General features: G+C 39.4%; 1 protein-coding gene across 5 annotated transcripts in view; it reads right to left on the bottom strand.

Moving 5' to 3' along the window:
* Positions 1–27,444, bottom strand: part of RUNDC3B (RUN domain containing 3B) — a 145,555-nt gene that overhangs the window by 6,383 nt on the left and 111,728 nt on the right. For 4 of the 5 annotated variants that reach the window (XM_037890751.2, XM_043541260.1, XM_037890753.2 and 1 more), the window contains 2 exons: positions 18,538–18,684; positions 8,578–8,699 (listed from right to left, as the gene is read on the bottom strand). In XM_037890751.2, the coding sequence (XP_037746679.1) occupies positions 8,578–8,699; positions 18,538–18,684 (269 nt within the window). The remainder of the gene's footprint in view (positions 1–8,577; positions 8,700–18,537; positions 18,685–27,444) is intronic. The other variant, XM_037890754.2, reaches the window with a different exon arrangement.

The following is a 27,444-nucleotide window of genomic DNA, read 5'->3' on the forward strand; positions in this document are numbered from 1 at the left end:
AAAAGAACTGAGTGACCAAATACAGTGCTTATGGAATGAACTAAAGTGAACACCCTTAAAGATCTACACTCACTCTATCCCTAGAAAAAAAATAGGGTTTTTTTAAACTTAATATTCTGAGAAAATATATGGGAAAGCTGGGGAAAATAATTTAACTACTTCAGTTCAGCAGTATGCATCCACCACACGAATTCTAAAACTTTGGATGTGGTGAAAAGGGATTTTGGAACATAACATTACTATTATCAGGAAAGTTACCTAAATTTCCAGCTAAATATCTGGCAACTAGGAAATCTCAGAGATGAGATAAAGGTGATGTAGAGGGAGGCATTAGCATTTATAGTTGAGCTGAGAGATAGATATTCATGTCACCTGGCAGAGGCAGCAAGAGTGTCACGGTGGAGTTGGTTGTTATTAGGTGCCAGAGCACTCTTGGGTGAGGGAGGGGGGCGGTATAAATTATGTTGAGCATACAACAGCACTCTTTGGGATCAGCAGTTGGGTTTGACAACCGAGAAGCTAAAATATCACTCTCACAATGGACTTAACAACCCCTTTCAACAGTACTTTATATTAAAAATCTGCAATTCAGAAAACCACATTTTCAAACGTTACCATAAGAATATATATATTGTATTGTGACAGGGCGGAGTGGCACGCCTATCTTCTGCTCTGTCTATGCAGACTATTCAGAGGCTTTCATATGTTAAACACTGCTGTGTAGTTTATTTCCTTACTCTTTTCACCACGTTACTGATCCATATACCACAGCACTTATAACATCAGTTTCTCCTCACCCTTCTCCCAAGAAGAGGAGAAGGAAAAGCTGTCTGCACCTTCTTGGTTCTGGCTCCGCTAGCCTGCCTCTCCCTCCAGCATTTCCTTCCAGTGCCGCCTTCTACCCTTTGCATTAATGGGCTAACTAACTCTTTAGCAGATTAGAATGAGCTGGGAAGGATTAATTAGGTACAGTCAGGTCCACCCTGGTGGGAGTTAATTGGTGTTTAACTGATCGGAGTGCTGACTCAAGCTGTTGGTTCCCAGCACTCTGCCACATGCATGTAAGACATAGGGGGGCACTGTCCTGCTCTACTTGGCACTGGCAAGGGTTCAGAGTACCATGTCCAATTCTGGGCATCACACTTTAGGAAAACATGGACAAATTGGAGAGTGTCAAACTATAAAAGGTTTAGGAAACCTGTCCTTTGAGGAAAAGTTAAAAAACGGGGCATGTTTGATCTTGAGAAAAAGAGACCATGGGAGGGAGGGGGACTGATAACAGTCTTTGAATATATTAAGGATGTTAGAAAAAGGATGGGGATCAGTTGTTCTCCGTGTTCACTGAAAGTAGGACAAGTAGTAATGGGCTTAATCTGCAGCAAGGGAGATTAAGGTTAGATATTAGAAAAAGATCTTCTAACTACATAGGTAATTAAACTCTGCAATAGGCTTCCAAGGAAGGTTGTGAAATCCCCATCACTAGAGGTTTTTAAGAACAAGTTAGAAAAACACCTGTCAGGGATAGTCAACCAAGTTTACCTGGTTCTGCCTCAGTGCAGGTGTCTGAACTTGATTTCTGGAGGTTCCTTCCAGGCCTACATTTCTACGAGTCTATAAGTGCAGCACTGCATTAAAAAAATTCATCTTACAACAGATTATAGCAAAATCTGAACCATCTAAGGTCCTGACTTCCACTAGATGTGAGAGATCTCAGTATCTCACAGATACAAATACAGATACAACCCTAAAATACATAAAAACTCAAGTTACCTACTTTTCTGTAACTCTTGTTCTTCTAAATGTTCTTCTGTTCCACTGTAGGTGTGTGCTCATGCCTCGTACAGAGTTGGAGAATTTTTTCCCTCAGCCATACCCATCGGGGTGGTCTGAGAAACCTCTGTTGTCATGCGCCACTATGTGCAGGAATAAGGAGGCAGAGCCACCCCTGACTCCCCTCAGTTTCTTCATGCTGGATAGACTCTGATAGGGGAAGACTGGCGGGTCGTGGAATGGACATGCGCAACACACTCGAAGAACAACTGTTACAGAAAGGTAGATAACCATTTTTTCTTCGAGTGCTTGCATAGGTCCATTCCACTGTAGGGAACTCACAGATAGACAATCACAGAGATGGGCTCAAGGTCAACCTGAACAGTGCTTGTAAGACCATCTATCCAAAACTGTCATTATCCCTGGGCTGAGGAAGCAAAGGTAAGGACAGATGACCAATCTCCAGTTTACAGATGTCAGTGATAGGTACTTGCACCAAGTAAGCCACTGATATTGCCTGTGCTCTAGTAGAACGTGTCAATACCCTAGCTGGGGGGGGGGGGGGGGGGGGGCTATATTAGCCAGCAGGTAACAAAAGAATGTATAAAGAGATCCAGACTGAAATCCTCCGAGCATCTTAGTTCTGTCCGCAATCACAACGAACAACTGAGTAGAAGTCCTAAATAATTTGGTATGTTCCAGTTAGAAAGTTAGAGCCTCTCTCACATTCAACAAAAAGTTTCTGCTTATCGCTCTGGGCATGAGGTTTCAGAAAGTCAGCCGATAAGTTACTCGATTAACATGAAAATTAGAGAGATCACCATAGTGAGAAATTTTGGGTGAGGATGAAGATAAACCTTAAACCTATTAAAAATTGTATATGGAGGCTATGACACTAGGGCTTTCAACTCTTCCACTCTTCTGGCCAAGGCGGTGGCCCTTAGAAATGCTACATTCACAAAGAGGTAAGCAGAGCGCAAGTTGCAAGGGATTTAAAGGGCAGTCCTGTCAATTTTATTAGGACCAAGTTCAGATCCCAGGATCTTGCATGTGTGGATTTAATCTGACCAAGCCCTTTAGGAATCTGATGATGATGGGATTGGAAAAAAGGGATCTACTATCCACCAAGTTGTGGAAGGCCAAAATAGCTGCCAGATGGAACCTTACAGAGCTAATAGCCAAACTCTGTTTTAGATATAGAAGACAGTCCAGTATGCGGTCCAGGTCCGCTCTGGAGATACAGCTTTCTGACAGGACCAAATGGAGAAGCATTTCTACTTAGCCGGGTAAGTGCTCCCAGTTGAGGGTTTTCTGCAATTCAGAAGCACTTTGTGAATGTCCTTTGAACAGGATCTTTCAAAGGATATTATCTATTAAGCATCCAGGCTGTCAGATGGAGGGAACAGAGTCTGGAATAGAGCAAGTGACCCTGGTCCTGGGAAATCACGTTTGGGTCCAACAGGACAGACAATTGAGGCTCAATTAGCAAGGTTAGTAGAGTTGAGTACAAGTGTTAACAAGGCCATTTCAGTGCTAGAAGGATGAGATGAGCATGGTCTTGTTTCACTTTGGACATGACCCTGGGTAGCAAAGGAATTGAAGGGAAGGTGTATAATAGGGAATCCTTCCAGAATAGGAGAAAAGCATCTGTCAGTGAGCTACCAGCTGAGAGCTCCCCTGGAACAACACTGATGGCATTTTCTTCTAGTCTTTGTTGCAAATAAGTCAACTTGGGGAATTCGCCCAGAGCTGGAAGATGGATCTAGCCACATCTGGGCGTAATGACCACTCAAGAAAGGATCTGCTCAGCTAATCAGCTAACATGTTCTGTATTCCTGGAAGGTAAGGAGCCCTGAGATGAATCAAGTTGGTTATGTGAAAGTCCCAAAGGCGAACTGCCTCTTGGCACACTTGAATTGATTGTGCTGCTCTCTGTCTGCTTACGTAAAACATAACTGCAGAGTTGTGTGTTAAAATTGAATTATTTCCCACTATCAGGAGGAGGAAGGCTGAGCAAGCTACATGTACTGATCTTAGCTCTCTGACTTTTATATAAGTCTTTTGATCTTGAGATGACCAGAGACGCTGAGTCTGCAGGGACCTCATATGAGCTCCCCAACCCAGGGATGATGCATCTGGGACTAGAGTGAGGTTGGTAGCAGAGAGACAGGGGACCTACACAGACTTTCAGAGGGTCCAACCACCAAACCAACAATGACAACACCGACACTGGCCCTGGAACCACTTTGCCCAAATTACGATGATTCAGGGCACACCCTGAAGCTAGGCATGCCTGCAACTTTCCAAGATGCAGCCTGGAATGCTGAACTACGTAGGACTATGCTGCCATGTGACCCAGGAGACTGAGGCAGCTGTGTGCCATAGTGAATGGGTATGTTTCAGCCTCCGCAGTAATGTTTCAAACCTGAATTGTGGCAGAAAGGCCTTGGCCTTTGTGGAGTCCAAAAGCACCCCAATGAACTCTATTCTCTGTACTAGTTTTAGGATTGATTTGTCCTGATTCAGCAGAAGTCCCAGTGCATCAAACGGGGACAGGATGGTGGATACACTGGATAACACATGAGCCTCAGACTGACCTCTAATCAACCAGTCATCCAGGTACACAAACACATGGACTCTTAATTTTTGCAGATTTGATTTTTCCACCCTGCTTAAGATGAACCAATCTAATGTTATGTGGGTCCAATTGCTTAGGAAGTGGGATAAATGACTGGGAAACACATGGAACTATGGTAACTGGTACCCTGCCCTCAACCAACCCATTAAAATGCCTGTTTGGGCAAGGCGGCTGGATGGGCTAGCTGATGCTGAAGAAGAGGGCAGTGAAAGATGCCTTCTGTAACCCCTGCCCTTTCTCCTTGGTGCATCATGGGACCAGGGAGCAAAAACTTGGTGCCCTTATGGCTGCTCTGGATGAAATTGTTTCCTTTTCATCGCTGGAGTATAGATTCCAAGAAATTTTAATGTGGCCCATGAATCTTTCAGGCTATAGAGCCGGTCATCCATTTTCTCTGAAAATAATGAGACACCTTCGAAAGAGAGGTTCTGGATGGTCTGCTGGACCTCTGGGGGTATCCCAGATGATTGCAACCGTGAACATCTTCTCATAGTAATAGCTGATGCCATGGTTGAGCAGCCCTGTCTGCGCTATCTCAACTGTCCTGGCGAGCAGTCCTGGCAACCAGTTTACCCTCATCTACCGTTACTGCAAACTCCTGCCTACCGTCCTTTGGTGAATTGCCTTTAAATTTTAAAATATTTTTTCCAGAGAGTGAAGTCATAGTGACTCAGGTGCCTATTGGTTTGCAATCCTGAGTTGCAGACTTCCTGTGGAACAAAGTTTCCGACCAAACAGATCCAGTCTCTTTGAATCTTTCCCTTTTAGCACTGATGCTTGTTGTCCCAAATCTGTTTACTTCAAATCTGAATTAGCTTGGTAAAGTTTAGAAATAGGACTTGTGTGTTTGTTTTTTATTGCTTTTGTAATTAATTTCGACCTTTATGCCTCATGACTTGTGATGACTTAAAATCCTTCTTTCTATAGTTAATAAACATTTTAATGTTTTATCTTAAGCAGTGAGTTTGGATTAAAGTGTGTGGGAGACTGCTTAGAACAACAAAGGTGGTGATAATTATTACCCTTTGTTGGAGTAACGGAGTTATATGAGCTTATACTGTACAGTGAATGGACTGCACAGTACAAGACACATTTCGGGGTACAAGGCTGGGACTAGAAAGCTGGCAAGTGTTGTCTTGTGTGTAGTGCATCAGTGGGTGGGAGAGCATTCATGCAACTCAGCTGGACGTGACTGCATGCTAAGGGCTATGAGTGAACAGAGCCTGGCAGGGGTGGTTTGTTCATCAGCAAACCACTGCAAAACCCACCCTGAACTGGAGAATTAAGGGGGCACAGCAGTTCAAACAGTCCCAATTGTAACCTGGGTTATATGGCATGATTTAGTTTGGGATTGGTCCTTCTTTGAGCAGGGGGTTGGACTAGTTGACCTCCTGAGGTCCCTTCCAACCCTTATATTCTATGATTCTGTGTCACAGAAGGTGTCTGCCAAAGCGCCTTAAAAAGCTCTATAATGACTTTGTTAGTTGGCAGAACCCTCAATACTGGATACATCGATACTAGTTCACCAGCTGGTGAGAGCCTGCACACACCTCCTCTGCCTGAATATCAAAGACAGAAACCACCCTTCTCAAAAGATCTTGAGCTCTGGTGTCCTCTTGTGGTGGTGAATCATTTGTCAGCTCAATAGCCTCATCTGGTGAAGAAGATTAAGAGGTGGCTCTAAGGTGATTTATGTCTTGCAGAGGAGAAGCTGCCTCAGTGATCTCTGACTGATTAGTACCCATCTTAGCACTGAGTACTGGTGTATGATGTCCTCAGTTCCAATGCCCCCAAAGCGCTCTCAAGGATACCGAGATGATTGGGGAAAGGTCCTAGCTGGAGGGGGGACATGCCAGGGTGTCCAAAAGAGCCACTGATATGGACCAAGGCCCCATCCTTGCCCAGACCACCGTCCATTAGAAGGATTTCAGTGTTGAGTTGCTGCATGGCCTGTGGTCCCAAAGACTGTGATGGAGGGTATGTTCCTAGTCTTGGATGTCATACAGACAACCTCATCTTCAAGACTGAAGATGAAGAATCTGAAACTTCCAGAAACAGAGAGATAGAACCAGTTGGAGCTGGGTGAGAGGTAGTCGAAGCCCAGAGATGGGTGGGAGTGGGGATATCACCACAGGCTTGCCTGTCTATTGCACTGGCTTTTGTGGAAGCTTGGGCAGTAACAGTTCTGCAGTTTCTTGACATGGTGAGGTAAAACCTGCAGGCATCAATACTGGCTGTAGTCCTTCTTGTAATACTGGTGATACCAGTACCAAGAATCTATGTCAGTCCCTTGCAGCTGCATACGCCTCTGGAGTGGTAGTGATTGGCACTGTCTGAGGGCTCCACGAAGTTCTTGGATGGCCTCGGCTTGGCACAGGTTCTGGAGGCAGCAGTCCCCTCTTCCTAGGCAATGAGTGCCCCAGGGAGAGCCTTCCTCCTGAACATTTTGCAGAGTCTCTGCCTCTGCGTGGCTTTGGTATTGACCCACTGAGCCTGAGGAAGGCATAAGCATTTTCTTCAGTACCGGCAAATGGGACCGAGGTGCCACAGACATCTCTGGTGGGGTATTCTGTTGATGTACTTAGGAAGCTTTTCCTGTAAGATGATTCTGATGGACGACGAAGCGCTGCCTCAATAAGTAAGCACTCGAGCCTCACCTCTGTCTTTCTTTGAGCAGGGCTTGAATCCCTTACAAATGTAATGAATGTGGAATTCTCCCAAACATTATAATCTGGCCCGGGTGCGGATCGCTGACCAGCACAGGTTTAGCGCAAGTCTGGCAGAACTTAAACCTCAGTGAGCAGGGCATTGTTTTGGTACCAAAAGATTAAAAGTGGTCAAGAGACCTAAAACGAAAACCTAGCACTAAAAGCTAGCTAAACAAACTACCACTAAACTAATTAACTAACAATAGCAGGATATGTACACAAAGGAGTGAGGGGAGCACCTGTCACAACAAGTCAGCAATCACTCCAGCCACCACCACTTGCGGTAACGAGTAAATGAGGGGAGTCGGGGAGGCTTTGCCCTTGAATACCAACATGCAGGGGTACATGGCAACAGAAGACAGTTGGGCAATCCAAACAGGTACCGCTCAGGGAAAAAATTCTCTGACAGCTGTGCACGAGGCATGCACACACCTACAGTGGAAAGGACATGAGCTAGTACTTGAAGTCGTAAAATGGTGTCAAATGTGGCAAAAATAAAAGAAACAACACTGCTATTACAGAGGGACCAAGCGCAGGGTGTATCTTCTCAATGTTAACCATAACACTGAACTAGCAATTACTTTAAGTGAACTAGTGCACGCAATGGGTCTTAAAACAGATTTAGATTTTAAGGCACTGTTCACGACGACAGTTTTTTAACTGGGAAAAAATAACTTGATCATAGCCTTTAAAGATATGTTTTTTAAAATAAGAATTTTTATTTCCCAGGCTGCACGTGACTAAAATTTGAGGGATTGGGAGGAATTCTTTATAGTAACTCATATTAAACATTTAGAGTCTCAAATGTCTTGTTGCACCTTCCTGCTTATCCACAGTTGGCCACAAGAGGGTAACTGAAAGAAAACAGAAGATATAGATGTGTAGTGCTAGCCACTGATTTTGTCTGTTGCCTACCTTATTTCGCTATCCCTTAATTTTAATGGAAAACATATGGCAGCCTACAGCATCACAGACAAAAGCAGCATCTGAATGCTCGATAAAATTAGACTGGACAGTAGGAAAGAAAGTAAAAAGTGTGGGAGAATAACATTGAAAGGGAGCTGCAAAGTCCAATGACTGGACTCATGGAACCTTAGGTTAATTGTAGCAGAAAAATGACACCAGATCCCACATGGTGAAGGGGGAAATGTAACAATAATATTTGAAGTCAATATAAAGCCTTGCCTTAAACACAGCACAAAATAATGTACTACTCATATCATTGGGACTTGATACATGCAAATGTATTTTCAATAAGGTGCTTGGGAAAAATCAGTCGAGTCACACACATTAACTTTGAAAAGATACATTTTATTTCCTTGCACATATCAGGTTGAAAGTTTGTTCCCTAGAAGAAAAGCAAGATGCCTTGATTGCTGAAATTGAAGAGTACTTGAAAGTGTTTATCAAAAAGTATTAACAAGGACCTGAACAAAGTGTAACTTTTAGGCAGTATTTTACCTTCACTTAGTAAATTTAATCCATCTTGCTTTCCATCTCCATCTTGTGAATTACCTGGGTCCAGAGATGTCTGAGAAAGACTAACTTCCGCAGAGAGTTGGTCCAGACTTTGAAAACTTTTCCTGTAAAACAAGTATCATTTTTCCTAACTTTCAAAGAAAATTTAAATGACATTCTATTGAAATTTTAGTGTGTTTAATCAGTCTTTTAAAAAACAACAACAAAAAAACAGTGACCAGCTAATCTTGCCTTCCTTCAATATTGTCTCTGTTTCAGTTTTTCTACCATGAAAAGCTGAATTTGGTGAATCCACAAGAAAAAAAAGAATACTAATGTAAATGAAAAAAATTAGAATTCTTACTTCAAAAGATCGAAGCCTAGAAGAATGAAAATTCATTACTAACAACTCTGTTAGGGTTATCAAATATAACACGATGTACTTTCTTTTCCCCCTTGTTTAAATGAACAATATTAGCAAAAGCACCTGAAGATGAACTGAACTATATGAAAGTATATTATAAGTAGCTCTTTAGTACATAGGAAAAGCCAAATGCAAAATTAAGTCAGTGTGACCATACCCTTATAGTTTATGTACACAAACTTTGTGTTCTTCAGTGTATCCATTTAATTTCTCACCGGAAAGTTAACCCTAGTTAAGACATTTCTAGACTTAAACACCACCTCTTTAGAGTTACAAAAATTTCCATTTTTTTTTTTTTTACTTTGAATAAGGTTCATAATAGTACAAATAACTTAAATGTGTGAGAAATTTAAACTCCCTATTTCACTGCCAATGTGAAGCTAATAAAATTTGCAAATGTGTTTCCCTCTGAGGGGAATGGATGCAGCCACTTGCCAAGAAGAAAAGACAAAAAAAGAGAACAAACATTCCAACTATAAGTTACTAAACCTGCTGGAACTATACAGCTAAACATAATAAAAGATGCAAATAAGTATGCAGCAAACAGGCATGCGCTAGACTCCATCTCAGTCCAAAGGCAGTTGAGAAGAAACTGAATGTGGTTCACCTGCACAGCCCTATGTAGCCTCAGTATGGGACACAAGGATGTGTAGGACACACATGCAGGCTGAATGGGCACTGCAACCAAAAATCTCCAATCAAAGGCACAAGAGTGCATGTGCACCAAACGTGGAGAACCCACAGGGATGCTACTCGAAGAAGTATTAATATATAAACTAAATTATTACTTAATTGGCATCACAGACTTGATTGGATAAATCTCATGCCTGGAATACTGGTATAGAGGGGTACAGCTTGTTGAGTGAAGACAGGCAAGGAAAAAAGGGAGGAGATGTTGCACTGTACATCAAGAATGTATTCACTTGTTCTGAGGCCCAGATGGAGTTGAAAGGCCAACCAGCTGAAAGTCTGTGGATGAAGATAAAGGGAGGGGAAGGGGTGACGTAATGGTATCGGCCTACTATAGACCACCAAATTAGAAAGAGAAGGTGGATGAGACATTTCTAAAATAAACAACAGAAATATCCAAAATACAAAATCCTGATAGTAATGGGGGACTTTAAGTACCCAAATATCTGTTGAATAAGTAACATAGCAAAACACAAAATGTCCATTAAGTTCCAAAATGTGTTGGGGACAATTTCTTGTTTCAGATGGAGGAAATAACCAATGGCAGCCATCTTAAACTTGATTCTAACTAACAGGGAGGAATAGCTTGTGAATCTGAAGGTTGAAGGCAATTTGCTCAAAGTGATCATGAAATGATAGATTTCATAATTCTAAGGAAAGGAAGGAAAAACAGCAGAATAAGCACAGTGGGCTTCAAAAAAGCAGACTAACAAACTCAGAGACCTGGTAGGTAGGGACCCATGAGAAGAAAGCCTAAGGGAAAAAGGAGCTCAAGGCAGCTGGCAGTTTCTCAGAGAGACAATATTAAAAACACAGGAGAAAACTATTCCACTGTGAAGGAAAGATAGGAAGAATAGTAATAGGACAATATGGCTGCATCAAGAGCTCTTTAATGACCTGAAAATCAAAAAGGAATCCTACAAAAAGTGAAAATACAGACAAATTGCTAAAGATGAGTATAAAAGAATAGTGGAAACATAGTAAGGATAACATAAGAAAGGCTAAGACACAAAACAAATTACACCTAGCAAGGGACATACGGTAGTAAGAAGAGGTTCTACAAGTACATTAGGAGCAAGAGAAGGACAAAGGAAAATAGAGGTCCACTACTTAGTGGGGGAAAAATGCTAATAAGGAACACCACCATGAAGGCTGAGGTGTATAATACCTATTTTGCTTCATTCTTCACTAAAACAATCAGTTATGACCAGATACTTAACACCATTAATAACAACAAGGTGGAAGGAACACAAGCCAAAATAGCAAAAGAACAGGTTAAAGAATATTTAGATAAGCTAGACGTATTCAAGCCAGCAGGGCCTGATGAAATTCCCCCTAGAATACGGAAGGAATTAGCTGAAGCAATTTTGGAATCACTAGTGATTATCTTCGAGATCTCAAGGAGGACGGGTTGGTCTCTGAGAAGGTCACACATAGAACTTATCTTTAAAAGAGGAAACAAAGAGGATCCAGGGAATTATAGACTAGTCAGCCTACCTTTGATACCTGGAAAAATACTGGGACAAATTAAACAATCAGTCTGTAAGCACCTAGAGGATAACAGGATGATAAACAATAGCCTCGCTGGCGTACTGTGGACAAGTTTGGGTGTCACGCTTTAAGAAAGATGTGGACAAATTGGACAGTGTCCTGAGGAGAACAACAAATAAAAGGTTTAGAAAACCTGACCTATGTGGAAAGGTTAAAGAAAATAGGTATCTTCAGTCTTGAGAAAAAAAGACTGTGGTGGACCAGATAACAGTCTTCAAATACATTTGGGGCTTTTACAAAAAGAGGACAGCAACCAACTGTTCTCCATGTTCGTTGAAGGTCTGACAAGAAATAATGGGCTTAATCTACAGCAAGGGAGATTTAGGTTAGATGTCAGAAAAAACTTACTAACTATAAAGTTATCAAGGCAGATTATGGAATCACTATCGTTGGAGGTCTTTAAGAATTGGTTAGACAAATACACAACAGGTATACCTGGTCATGCCTCAGTGAGCGGAGATGGACTAGATGACCACTCAAAGTCCATTCCAGCCCTACATTTCTATGATTCCATAACAGGTTTGGCAAAATACTCAAGAGTAGGTTCAACCATGGATATAATTACACATATAATCATACCTATTTTAAAGGTAAGTATACTGCTCTGGAGCCTATGGATATCACTCTCCAAGATCTTGCCATCTAAATTCCTCCCTTAGCAGTGACAGCACCTCAGACTAAGCCTGGCAGGTTTTTTTTATAGCAATATGAAACAGAGGGTGGTGGATGGGGAGAAGGATCTCAATTCTGCTCGAGTTTGGACCCTCCTCAACATCCATCCAGACTCAAGAAGCAGCTATGGGTTCTGGCTGCTGGTACTAAGCACTCAGGAGTGTTACAATATCAGTACTCCTGATTTGACTGTACCTTCCCCACCCCAGCCCTCATGAATCCAGGAGAGCACCCATCATTGAGTTCCTAACTCCAAGCAAATTGCTTCACTGGACCTGGGACTCTTCACATCAGCTGATTGGCAAGGTTCAACAAAGTAGTACAATTTTGTTCTGTCTGAGCCACTCTTTCCCAGTACCTTTTCCAACCAATCCCCCCCCCCCTTTTTTTTTTAAATTCTTCCCTTCCCCATTGATGATTTTACTTAATTTCCCCCATCTAATTGCCTAGATTCTGGGCTTATAGTAAATCTGAAAATATTCATCCATTTGCCTTAAATGTACACTTATAAGAGATACCACATCTAAACAATGTAATGAAGATTTCAGTTTAATGATTAATCTTTTCAATTCCCCAAATATGAAGAAACCTGATTTCCTAAAATCCTATCCAAGAATAATTTTTATATCACTGGTTATGATTCACCAAATTACTCAGAATGTGTTAGTATTAATCGGTCAGTTTTTTCCAATAGTATTAGTCCAAGGTGGTTTTTTTAGTTTTTATTTTTGTTAAATGAGTTGTAAGAAGTGTTGTGTTGATTTATATTGCTGATATAGCTATTGGGCAATAGCATTCAGACTATAATCCAGCATGGACAAGGCTCTAGGTGACAACATTTAGGAAGAACTGTTCTTCTAATAAACCCTTATCTGCAAGTGATCCAATTAAATAACTTTATTCTATCAAACAATTTGTATAACTTTAAGATCAAGACTATAATAGAAATACAATAAATTTAGATACTGGCTTCCTCCACCACCACCACTTTTTTTTATGTTATGAATAGTGAAGAAACCATGCCCTCCCTTGTTATGAAACTATTTCTTGTTTATCATGCTAAAGGGAATCCAGCTATACCACCACCTGGGTGTTTTGGGGAAAGGGGGGGGAGTAAGTGATCAGGTCATCCCCTTGTAAGCCTCCTTGACTTAGGTTCTATTTCCATTTGGATAAGAGTTATGTATTTTAAGTGATCTTTGGTCAGTTTGATCACTTCATTTTTTTTCTTTGTTTTTCTACCATTTTCTCACATTATACCTGTCTTTTACATTTCCTGGTCTACCTTACCCTCTTCCTACAGGAAACCCACCATAATGACCTGGAGGCAGAGAAATTTAGAAGGTGGATGGGATGTGGAAAGAAGTGTTTTAACAATTTCTCCTCCTCAGCCAAAACTGGAGCAATATTATTTCACAAGAGACTCAATTTACACATTCTAGATGTAAATAAAGATGAGGAAGGTAGATTTTTGCTAGTGAAGGCTAAGATCTTTGACTCTGTATATACACTCTAATAAATACATATAGACCTAGTAAAGATAATCCAAGTTTTTAATTTTTTCACCAAATTAATATCCCATTAGGCTCAGTCATCATAGCAGGAGATTTTAATAATGTGTTGGTCCTTTTAAAAAAAAAAAAAAAAAAGACAAGTCAGGTTGGCCCAAGCATACACAATCGCATTCTGGAAACATTATAAGAGACTATATGGACAAATTGGGATTAAAAAATGCATGGCAGTTGCAGAACCCTCCAATGAAGGGTTTTACTTTTTATTCTGCCCCACGTTAGATGGCAACAGACAAACCTCAGATATCTTGGCATCCTGTTCCCTAATGAAATTAAAAACACAGTCAAGATTAACCTAGCCCCATTAATTAGCCCCAATTAATTAGCAAACAATTTAAATAGATGGCAGGCACTACCCATCTCCCTTTGGGAAAACAAATAAAAAAAATTAATGCTCTTCCCAGGGTCCTTTTCATTGTCAATTCCCTCCCTCCATATTTCTCCCTTTTATTTTACCACCAAAATCAACATGTTCAGTTCCTTCTTGTGGGGTGCTAGTAACAAACCCAGAATCTCCTTAAAAAGATTACAGCTCCCTATCAAAACAGGGTGGGTTAGATTTCCCAACTTTAAAGTTCACCATCAGGCAATAATTCTTAGCCAAGCAGCACAATAGCTCATTCCCTTGTGCTGTAGGGCCCTGGACTTGCTCCAGCTGGAAGCCGAATTGGTTGCTTTTTTACCCCTTTCCCATGCACTGTGCTTGGATTACTACTGATTCCCTAAAGAACAATTACTGACTATTGTGGGAGCCAGAAATACTTGGTGTACTATGACAGGTTTCAGAGTAACAGCCGTGTTAGTCTGTATTCGCAAAAAGAAAAGGAGTACTTGTGGCACCTTAGAGACTAACCAATTTATTTGAGCATAAGCTTTCGTGAGCTACAGCTCACTTCATCGGATGCAGTTTCCACAGTATGCATCCAATGAAGTGAGCTGTAGCTCACGAAAGCTCATGCTCAAATAAATTGGTTAGTCTCTAAGGTGCCACAAGTACTCCTTTTCTTTTTGGTGTACTATGTTTACTAAATTTCAAAAATGACCCTCTTCTGCATACCAATGTCTGTATCTGGGGCAACTCAAAATTTTGTATAGCAGGCAACCCATCACTTGGCCAGACTGGATTAGGAAAGGGATTTTGACCATCAGTCAACTGATTGAAAACGATGCTTTCTTCCCTTTTACAATATTAAAAGAAAGATTCAATCTAGAGACTAAGAAGGAGTAGCAACATATCCAGCTTAAACATGCTATATCCCATCTATTTGACCTTGATGCTTTTACTACCCTGACCCACCTGAACAGCTTTCATTTCTCCAAATATTACTCAGATTCCCAAGACCAAAGGCAACACTATATGCACAACTGGTCAGAAAATTTGAACTAAACATGGATTCTCTAAGAAAGAAATGGGAGGAAGAATTAGGCCAATTATCATCTGCAGAGGCGGATTTACACTAAAACACAGGGTGCCCTGACACGGGGCCCCCCAACAACAGGGGGCCCCAGGGCGAGGCAGCTGCGGGGGTAGAAGCTTGGTCCTGCAGGCTCCTGGAGCTCCTGCTGCAGGCTCCGCACCCACCAGCAGCCAAGCTCCCCTTTCCCCGACTGTTTGCCAGCACTCAGGTCGCTCCAGGAGGGAGGTGGAGAAGGCAGAGAAGAGGCAGGGGAAGGGGGTGGAGGCAGGGCAGAGCAGAGCAAAGGCAGAGCCCCCGTATTCCCCCTACACCTACCCCCCCAAGTCCCCTGCCATGAGCCGCTCAGAGCAGATGGCTGGGAGCACCCCCATGAGCCCAACCCACACCCCCAGCTCCATGCCCTGACTCCTGCACCCCTCACACACCCCCAGACCCCTGCCCTCCCTGACGCCTTAACCCCCCCCCCCACTCTCCCAGCCATGATTCCTGCACCCCCCTGACCCACACCCAGCCCCCTGCCCTCCCTGACTCCTGCATCCCCCCCACATCCCAAGCTGCACCCCTTGCACCAAATGGGAGCTGTCCCAGGTAAGTGCTCCACACCCCTACCCCAGCCCTAAGCACCCCCCCCCCCGCACCCTAACTCCTGGCCAGATCCTGCACCTGAATCCCCAGTCTGCTCCTGCACCCTAACTCCCTCCCAGACCCTGCATCCCCAGCCCCGAGCCCCCTCCCGCAACCTAACTCCTGGCCAGACCCTGCATCCCAACTTTTTTTACCTTTTTTTTTTATAAAAGCGCTTTACAATCGTTTGCTAACAGTACAAACAATATTTGGAAAGATAACATTAAGTGGTGAGCCGAGACCCTCAGCGATTTTCAAGTGTTCTGTAGAAAAACAACAGACTACAAAAACAATCAAGGTACCTCACTTTATTTTCATTTACTTCCTATTACTTATAGGAGGAGGAGGAGGAAGAAAAAAAGGTTATCTAACTTGTTCTTTAAAAATCTCCAATGCTGAAGATTCCACAACAACTGCTAATAGACTAGTACTACAGAAATGGAAATTCAAAAAGTGACCAACAGTTGAAGACTGGAGCATAGACGTTGTAAGCTTGGCCACTATGGAAAGAATTGTATACCATAATAGAAATACCCAAGAAAAGAGATGCTTTCCTGGAAGTATCAGAATGATCCCATTAAATACATGGGCCTCCCTCAACTCTCCCTCTACTCACTTCCTTCCCTCTCTATCTCTATCTCTATCCCCCCCGTCTGAATTTTGCTTCTATTCTTTATCTTATTTTAATAATTATTATTTAACTAGTTGGATTTTTATAAGTAACATTTGTTTGTAAATTGTGTAATACAAAAACAGATTTATATTTTAACCATTCATATTATATATATAAGTAAATGTTGAAAGTATAGTAAGTGGTTAAAATGTATTGCAAGAAGTTTATGTATATTTCATTATGTTTATATTATATTTAATAAAAAGCTAATAGGAAAAATATTGCAGTGTGAAGCAGATGTATAATCCACCCACAGGATGTTGTTAAAGTCTTTAAACCAATTTTCTTGGAAAGAATTTGTTAAAGGGAGAAAGAGCTAGAGCAACTGTACTTCTGGAGACAACGAGGTGTAGCAACATCATATAAAAAGGGAAAGGAGAAAAGCAGCAAGAGGATTTTTGTTACTCATTTTCTAAAATGACTTCTCAAATTCAATACAACATAAAAACTAAAGAAATCTCATGCGACACAGCATTCATAGCCATCATGAGATTCTATTACCATTATACCTTATTAGAATTTACTCTTGGCAACAAAGCTTTCCCTATTTACCAGTTTTGTTATGTATCATAGAATATCAGGGTTGGAAGGGATCTCAGGAGGTCATCTAGTCCAGCCCCCTGCTCAAAGCAAGACCAATCCCCAATTTTTGCCCCAGATCCCTAAATGGCCCCCTCAAGGATTGAACTGATATCATAAATTCTAATTGGATTTCTATTTAAAATTTAAAAGCAATATTGTTATCTTCGTGGTTAAAATTTTTAGTTGATTGAATGACCCCTAATCTACTGCAATTGAAGATCAAACAGCAACATGAAGATGCAATTAATAAAAACCTCAGAACAATAAAACAAATTGATCATTTTGAATACTAATTTCTCCACTATCCTTGAAAGCTTAGAACTGAAAACTTAATTCTCCCGTTTCCCCCCACTCACACATGCAAAAAGATTCATTTATGTGGGGCTGCTCAAATACTGGTCTGCTGGCACTATTTTCATTTTAGAAAATATATTGAAGTATTTGTTTTAAATGAAATAGTTGTATGTACTTTGCACCTGATATATAAAGTGATGCAGATCAAATTTTGAAGTATTCATTTAAGGATTAGGAGTCCTTGTGGCACTTTAGAGATTAACAAAAGTATTTGATCAAAAGCTTTCATTGGCTAAAACCCACTTCATCAGATGCGTGAAGTGAAAAATACAGTAAGAATATATATTATAGCACATGAAAAGATGGGACTTGCCTTACCAAGTGGGTGTCAACTCCCATCTTTTCATGTGCTATAATATATATTCTACTTACTGTATTTTTCACTCCACGCATCTGATGAAGTGGGTTTTAGGCCACAAAAGTTTATGCCCAAATAAATTTGTTAGTCTGTAAGGTGCCACAAGGACTCCTCGTCGTTTTTGCTGATACAAACTAACACGGCTACCACTCTGAAACTTGTCATTTAAGGATTTGCTCCCTAAAATTTGGGATAACCTGCAATGAAGTGGCTCATTCTAGAATAGGAAAGAATACAGCAATGTCATACAATTTGTGGCCCCAATTCAGCAAAGCACTTAAGCATATGCTTAACTTTCAGTGGGCACCTATTTCCCATTCCGTAGCATTCACCTCAATGGAACAGACACATACTTAAAATTAAACATGTGATCAAGTGCTTTGCTGACTCAAGACAACAGGTCCTGTAAATTATCATAGATAAACATAACTGTAATGATGTATTAAAGATTTCTGCTGTGAGTAAGCAGATAATGGAGTTTATGTTGATGTTTTTCATCTTGATTTGATTGCAATAATTTGCACTTTCTGGAAGATGCCACATTAAAAAAATATCTGAATGCTCATACTTCATTATGCTTGTTTTATTGTGTCATATCAGTCATCCAAAGTTAAGCAAGCTGAATTAAGTGATTATTTAAAAACTATATCAAACATCAATTTGCAGTATTATATGCTAGTTCATAACCAAACAGATATTCATTAACAACACCAACCTGCTGTATGTCAGTTCTGACATGAAATTCTAAAATTGCTCTGTGAATTCCCTCTTCGTGTTTTTATTTAATGCTCAGATCCTCATCCAGTACCACAACTGTACATGTGGTACAATTGTACATAGTGTCTTAATTCCAAACTGCTAAATATTTAAACTGCATGCTAACCCCTTCATTTTTCTGCATCATACGCAGGTAGCCAGGCCCTAAGGACACTGTTAGTATTAGGGGGTATATTAGCAGATGATGTGTCAGGGAAACAAGGGAAATATTAGTATGATTCTGAGTACTGTGTGTCCCAATAAGAGTGAACAAAAAATATTTAACTTACTCATCCCATTGTTGACTGTGCTTTCTATAGAGTAGAGTATCCAAGGCAACCGCATTGACATCCAGAGCTCCCAGGGAAGGCCACTGATTGGTGAGGTGGGTAGTTAACTCTTGTCTTGATCTCAAATCATTATTCTTTAGCACAGTTCTGTTAACATAAAGACAGTGAATCTTATTCCATTAAATGTAATGTTTCAAGTCACAGTAAGGAAGCATATAACAAAGAATCCTATCCAGGTTGATTTTCCCTCTTGAATGATAGTCTGCTTGAACACTATTCTGATACAACTAATAAAAGGTAGTTTTCATAAATTCTCTTTTCCTAAGAGAAATCAGTGTGTAGGAACAGAAAAACAAAAAGCTGAAATTACACTTTACCTTCTGAAAAAAAACCCCAACAATTGCATCTTAAAGATACATTTTTGACTGCATTGCTGATCAGCAGCAGACCTATTATTCTGCAGGATAGATAGAGGATCAGTTGCATAAATAATATCTGCATTTAAAAATTATGTGATTTCTTAAAGGTTCTTTTGTACAAAATAAAGAATCTAATCAGAAAACCATTTTTCTGGGACAGAACTGTTTAGGCAAATTTAGCTATAGGATGACAGTGTGCATACCATATGTCAGTCCAGAAGTACTAACAAAGACTAGTTGTAAATACCTTATAATAATTACTAGTAATAATTTGCATGTCTAAGCCACTCATATAGAAAGTGCTACTGAGCATTTTACAAGCCTGAATTAGTTTAGTTTCACTTTACTCCTGTGGAGTGGACAACGGTTCTCATTTGAAGGATAAGGAAATGGAGGAACCAAGATATTAAATCACTTGCTCAAGATCACACATGTAATCTTTAACAGAGGCAGGAGCAAGACCCAGGTCTTTAGATTGCCAGGCTGTGTCTTAAGTACAAGACCACCTTTTTTCCAAACAGTATAATGGAAACAGCAATCAACTCTTATAGGAGAGCAAAGCAGAAGGTTAATAAAAAGGTAGCTTCATCTGTTAATTTATCCAGGAAACCTTAAATGCTGCTTCACACCATATTTCTCACGTGTGTTGTGAGAAGTCAGTGTCGAACACAGTCAGACGTTCAATAATTGGAACACAAGATCCTCCTGATTGCCAGTGCTTTGTCTGAAATACTGAACCGCATTACCAATAGTTTGATGATATTCTCTCATGAGTTAAACTACATTTGTATTTATGTGCATTAGCAAGTAATGTATTGGGTGGACTTTTCTTTACAGAGGTGTTTTGTTTTTGCAATGCAGTTTTATCTTCCGGACAATCAAAACATTTAGACCAGAATCCTGTAGAGGCGCCCCAATACCATATAAGGAATCAGAGGCCTCCAAAAGGTTAAGGTAGAAGGACAGGTTACTGTCATCCCCAGATTTTTTTTTCTCTTTGGGTGTGGTCTTCCCCCATCATTAGGAGGCAGGAAAGTTGTGCATAAAATGTTGCCATTTTTTTTAACGGAAAAAATGATGAAGTTCCACAGTGGGGAAAATTTTTAGGAGCCTTTTCCCCACCATGAAAGTTCACAAGGCAAAAATGGGGAATTTCACATAGCTGGACACAGCTACAATTTGGTTACTTTCCAATACTATGAATTCTTCCATTGCATCATCTCCTTCACATATCCCCTCTCTTTCTGGAGTTTGTAGTGACCACCACTCAGACAACCCAAATCTGTTGAAATTTAAAATGTCATGTATATGAGCTCAGGCAATTGTGTATGTGGAGCGTTAAACTGCCCTATAACCATGTGCTACTACCATACAGCTCTCAGTGCCAATGTTAGCTCTTTGGAGAAATAGGTAGCTGAATAACAAGAAGGGCAAAATCTGGATCTATGTGAAGATGACAATAGTAGAATTCCAGTTACTAGTGTGTAACCTAGGTTTCTGCTACTCAAGGTGTTTTCCGCAAGTCTTCACCCTGGATACCCAAAACATTCCACAGAGAAAGGAATAAGTTTATAACAATTTAGAAAAATAAATTTTGAAACTCTGCCTAACCAAACTTGGTATCTCCCCAAAGGAAATTAAGAAAATAAAAATCTACAGATACTGTTGACAGGATTCCACGTTGCCACTCCCCAGTGCTCAAGAATAGACATGTGCCCACAGTAGTATGTAGACAGATTTTCCTCTCACTGAACATGCTTTCCCTTTTGAAACAAGAACCAAACAAACATCTGACTTGATTTCCTTTATATTTAGATTCACATTTTTAATTGTTGTTTTACTTACAAGTACTGTAACTGAAACAAGTTAGTACTGATCAGTGTTGGAGAAAATACTGAGTCGTATCCACATTGCTTGGATTCATGTTTTCAGATATTAGCTATAAATGGCAATTGTAAAATCAGCTGAAAATAAATTTCTCTTGAAGTATTCTTTGCAAATCTAATAGTAAAATTAATATATTTTGAGCTACCATATAGTTAGTAGAGGAAGACATTTTCCATTGCAAGATGGGACTTAAAAATCACACACAGCACTCAAGAGTACATACAGCAGCTCTCCAATAATCCCAGGAGTACTGAAATAATGTCAAAATAAAATACTGGCAGTGCTCTCCGTGCTTGTAACATATCACTAGTATTGCTGAAGGAGCTTGATTTATTCTTTAACAGTCCCCTTATACAGTATCATAGGGCTCCATTGTAGCAGGGACTCTATGGAAAGTCATGTAAATATGGTACTTGCTTCCCAGACGTTAAAGGGGATTACATAAGTATGTAGTATCAGTTTACAAGATAAACTGATTTTGAAAGTCAATTACAGCACCAAAACTGCACAATATTCTTGGGTAATAAAGAGTTCATTGCTCTTCATTACCCAAGAATGGCTGAAGGCGTGACCACACCAAAAAATCCAGAGTGCCTACTTTAGGAAAGGGGAGAGATGGGTTACATTGACCTGAACTGGGGGAGCAAGGAAAGAGGCATGAAGGATGGCAAAAAAATATGGAAACAAACATTTTAATTTTCCAAACACACTGAGAATTATGTAAGTGTACTGGAGATAGATATACAAATTCAATATCAAAATATTGTTGAGCACTCCTCTACTTTAAAGATGGAAAGGGGCACCAAACAGCATGAATTCCAGACGCTACACCACTCTTAGAAGGCAGCTATACTCATTTTACTCAGGATAGTACTCTGGGAGCAATTATGATGTGAACCTGAACATTACTTTTGAGAACAGTTATATTTAAACATTTGAGTTTTCTGCTGTCAGTGCTTCAAAGTGCAATTTTTGTCATTAGAGTGAGTACGCCGAAGATTGCAAACCACTCTGTATCCTTATCGTAACACTTTAACAATTGGAAGAATATTATTGTTAAAATATTTAACAAGATAGTTACCATTTATACACCAAAGATTTTTTGATAATTTAGCATTCTAATGAAAAGTTCACATAGCAAAGGAGAAACAAAAAAATAAAAAAAAATAATAATAGTTGGTTAGGCAAGGACAATTCGCAGATAAAGTTATTCGTGCAAGACACTGTAGAAAACAGTTCTTTTGAGACACACAAAAAATAGAGCTGTAAGAATCTGAGGGCGGTGGTGGCTAGAACTTTAAAATCCATGGCACAGTGTTAACTTCAGTTACAATTTTATAAAAAATTATGGATGGAAATTATAACGTTATTGCTAATTTATTAGTGCCTCCTTAACTCCAACTATAAAATTTCTTCCAAGACAATTTAAAAATGGAAGTGTTTCTTTACTTCTTTGAAAATCAACCTTCAAGTCTTAGCAAACTAATATAACTAAAACAAGAGATCTCATGAAGGGTCAAGTCTAGGTAAAGGCATGTAATAAAATTAGGAATTTGCCATTAAAAGGGAATAGTAATAATTACACCTACTTTATTTGTAGTATTGTAAAGTAAATTGGATATTTCAGTTGTGTGTTTTAAAGCTTTACACAGTATAATCACATTCTCATTGTTCAATACATAAACAACATGTTTTTAGAGGGGAGTTGAGGAAGTAAAAAAGTTTCCTGTTTTATTTTGTCCCAAATCCTACTGTCTTGAGCTTGGTACAGGCACAAGTGAAAAAGTAGTAATGCAACAACATATTTTATATAGCACAAACCCAGGTACCCTTCCAAGAATAACATGTCCCAGATGACAACTATACAGCTTTATCTGCAAATAAAATGTAAGAACAATATGTTGGCATTTAGCCAAATATGTTGACAAAACTATAACAGATTACAGAAGCTTTAATTCAAGCCCTTCAGAAGAAGAAATCAGAAGTAAAACCAATCATAGCTGTAGGGTTACATTCTCCTCCCATCAGAAAGTTTGCATTCATAACTATGATTGCAAAGTATAATATAAAACAAAATCTTTCAAGGACAAGACAAAATAATAGAACTTTTCTACTGTTTTTGAAAACCATCAGATGTTTATTTACAGCTTGTTTACAAAGGACACATGTAGTTTCTCATGTGTTATATAACCAAAGAAAAATAACTTCAGACATCATAAAATAGAAAAATCATAAACAATCTCTTTCAAACCACATCAGAATCACTTAAATGAATAAAGGGCTCGAACTGGGTCACAATGCATAATGCTACAGTGTACATGCATTTCCTCCCTGGTCCTGAACTTTGATGATGTGAGAGCACCACTCCCATCTAGTTGGATCAACTTGCAAAGTGCCCCAGTTTAGCTTTCAGTTCATGCCTTCACTTAAAGAAAAGTTCTGATCAAAGGGCCTTGCCTCCAGAAGCAGTATCACGTGGCAGTAGTATTTTTTGTATAAAGAGGGATGAGAATGATAAAATTAAAAACGAATATATTTTGGTGTTAAGTGGTAGATGGCCCAAACTCGACCCCCCCCAAAAGAAAAAGAAAACTCAAAATGTTAGCATGTTCTGATATTTAGTAGTATGATTATTGCCTTTTCCCCATTCCCAGTGTTTCTCTCTGGCCTGAGAGCCATCCCACATCCTAACAAATATGAATGGTTCTATCAGATTATATAATATTTTTATAGCCTGTGCCATTTAAAATATAGAAAATGTTGTAGCACCACTGAATACTGACGAGGAAGCGGAAGAGAGGGAAATGTGCTGCATCTTACAGACTGATAATTCAGCGCTAATGGATGTTAAGTGCAGCATATGCACAAGGATATGGTCTAGGTCTTGTCAAAGGAAAGGGACATCAATAATCATGGGGATGGAATACATTTTGCAGAAGTTTATTTAAGATATCAAATGTCCAGATATGCTAAAATGTCCTCATCACATTTCATGGCATTCACTTCCCATAGTGCATGTGTGACAGAACAAATGTGTATGTGTGTAAAAGATACACATGCAAAAATAGAATTTACATATATTTCAGAGCACCCTTCACATGTAATTTATTTGAGGATTCAGAAGGTTTCATCTAGCCATTATTGGTGCTAGATTTTTTTAAAAAAATATCTTTTGTCAAACAACTCGTTCATTCATCAAAGAATTTTAAAAATCTGAATGGATTCAAAATGCTATTGCATTTAGTAACTTTTTAGGGAGAACAGGGAGTGAGAAAGATCATAGAAAAGCATGAAAAAATAAAGTACATGACTAAAAAAAAATATGACTCAGGCTAGATGTATAAAAAATCCCTAAAACAGCAGTTTTCAACCAGCGGCCCAATTAGCAAACAGCTGGGTCTGGCTAAAGGCCGGCCAGCCCATGTGGCTGGGTCTGGGTTCCCAGCTGCCCGGTGGGGTGGGGCGGGGCCTGGGCTGCCCCATACAGTGGGGTAGGAACTCCCGGCCAGCCCTGCGGAGTCAGGGATCCAGGGCTCCCAGCCAGCTCCGTGAGCTCTGGGGCAGCTGCATGGGTGCTTCTGCCCTGCCACCCGGCTCATGCGGCCCAGGTAACACATTGTGGATGTGGCCCACAATGATAAATAAGTGGAGAACCACTGCCCTAACCTTACAGTACATCTCCGTTCCATATACCATTTTAAAGCAATCTCTCCCTGCTTTAAAATAACAATCATGTTTTCTGTCTTATTAATGGATCATTGCTTATTATAGTGGAAATACTGGATGATGCATTTTCTAAATCAGTGCTAACATACTCCCAACTGTTGCTAAGCATCTGCTGCAACTGCAGAGACATCTGCTCTGTTAGTGAAATTGCCAGGCACTCAAGTTTTCTTATCACTATCCAAGGGAGTTTAACAATGGCCATTAGTATCAGCATTAGGTTTAAACAACTATTCATAGCAACTCTTCTACATAGTTCAGACTTTCAAACCTTAAGTTGTTTATTTAAGAACTAGGGAGAAATTGGATTCGTGAAGCCTTCAGGTGAAAACACTATGGATTCCTAGGGCTTTAAGCATTTACAGGCCCTGTATCTCAGCAACAGATGTTTCTATACAATCACCTCCCCACCTGAATATTTACCAGCTGTTTTACCCAACATTGATTAACTTAGTGTATTTATTTTTTCAGATAGCTGAGGAAAACCTGTACACCAAAATGCAGGATATTAACAGCATAAGACTAGTGTGTGCTGAGAGAGAATACAAAAAATTCTTTTTAATGTTACACTGAGGTGTACATTTCACAAAAACACAGGCTACTACTACTATATAAGGCTTTTCTGAAGCCCTTCCAGTGTATAATTCACGATGTTGTATTATGTTATTGTATACATTAAAAATAATTAAAATATCCTTAATAATATTATGCTTAACAATTATAGTTTACCCAAAACTCAGATTACAAATTAGTGTTCTATTAATGCTCCTACTCTAATTAGGTTTGCTAGACTCTGTGCTACATTTACTTAAATGAAATCAGGTAATCAGACTAAAAGCTGGTAATATTTTTACTGCTAAAGATCTTCATCAGACTGCAATTATTACAAATTCCCTTTTTATTTGGATCAGACTAACCTTTCCGGGCATCAAACATATCTTTTTAATAGGTCTGTTTACTGAATATTAGATAAGATTACGTTCAAAGAAAATATGGAATCCTTTATATAGAGTTGCTACCACATATACACATACAAAACAGGTAACAAGATTAGAGTTGAGTATTTGAATGGTCCAAAAATAATTGGTCAACTGACTGGTGAAATACTCGTCAAATATTGTCCAATATGTCAAATCATGTCAGAAATGGTCAAATATTTTAAAGCACTGATTTATTAGAATAGTAGAACAGTAGTAACAACAGAGAATAAGACTTTATGATCTCTAGTTGGCTAAAATAAAAATACCATCATTACATTCTTTAGCAAGTTTAAGTTGGCATTTCAATGTGAATATTATCTACGACTGAAAAATTACAAAAAGGACAGAAATAAAACATACACATCGCAACTATAAAGGAAAAAAAAAAGTAATTTTTAAATGCACTTGTGCTAGGTAAGCAGCAGGCCAACTCTTCAAGCAGCTTAATGGCACTGCCTCTGTTCTCCTTGTTATGGATGAAATAGAATGAGTGTGACCCCTTCTCTCCCTCCCCAACTCACTTCGGAGTTAATTTCTGTATATTTGTCTAGTCATTTAGATTGCAAGCTATTTGGGACAGGGACTGTGTCTTTTAACTAGTTGAATGTGCTTTGTAAAGTGCATGTGCATTGATGGCCTGGTATACAAATAAAGATACAGGCCTGGTCTACACTAGAAAATTAGGTCAGTTTAACTACGTTGATCATAATGTGCAGAAGATTCCAGCCAATTAAGATGATCAGTTTTCAGTTAGTTCACCTTTTCCCCAACAGGGGCATTAGCATTTATTAAAAAGTATGTGATCAAGACATTTAAGTAGGCTACCAGATGGCTACCTATTATAATTTAATTTTTGGCGTTATAGTCTACATCAGGGCATTGTTACTGGAATATTTGACCATATTTGATAAGTCAAATTAACAGGCAGCCTTGCCATGCCTAAACAAGATGACTCATATAACTAGATAACACAGTGAATAATGATCAGGTAATTTGAGAAACTCTAGTAACAAAAGAATAAAAACTGTAATAGTAGATTGAGCTGTGTTACTTATTTGAAGTTTCTGGGTGCAGGCAGACAAGAGATAGGTAGCTATTTTGTGCTCTTGCAGGTAGGATTCTCAGCTAATGTATGTACCATAAACATATTAAATTTGGGAATCACTATGGGAGTTAAAGAATTAACTAATCTCAAATTCAGACAAATAAATATAAAAAAGCACAATTCATGTCAATGGGGGTTTGAATGAGACAATATTTACCCAAACGCTTTCATTTTTAAGTAAATTTAAACTTTCCAATTATACCTATGTAAAAAAAAAGAATTTCTTACCTGCAAGTTTAATTTCTCCAAAGCCAGAAAATGCCAGTCTAGTGGGCAATATGATCTCCTACCAGCAGACAGAGACATGAAATAAACCAAACTTTGAGACTTTAACCTCTAAAAAAGGGAGCTATACTAGTTCTCCAGTTCAAGAACTAACATAAGTAGCGAAGAGTAAAAGTGAAAATAAAATCTCAAAAAATAATTCCACTTAAAGAAAGAACAATCTTAACAACTTTATCTAGGACAAGCATGCACTGTAAAGGAAACATGAAAAGCAAAAGAGAAAATAATAGCAAAACCTCAGGATAATTAAAATCTGTAAAACATCTCTAGAAATAAAGAGGGAACTCTCAAACTTTTAGTATGGTAAATACAGAGTGGGCTCTCTGGACTGGTGATATTATTGGACTTTGAGAAATTACATTAGCGGGTCTGAAAATAAATTACTTACCTGAAGATTTAGATGTTGCAATAGACCATTAATCTTGGGTAAAAGCCCTATGCACAGACATGGAGTGCCAAAACAGTTAGCTCACAATGAAGCATCTAATGTCAGCCTCTGCAATAAAAA

Source organism: Chelonia mydas, chromosome 2 (genome assembly GCF_015237465.2).
Source record: "Chelonia mydas isolate rCheMyd1 chromosome 2, rCheMyd1.pri.v2, whole genome shotgun sequence".
Lineage (NCBI taxonomy): Eukaryota > Metazoa > Chordata > Testudines > Cheloniidae > Chelonia > Chelonia mydas.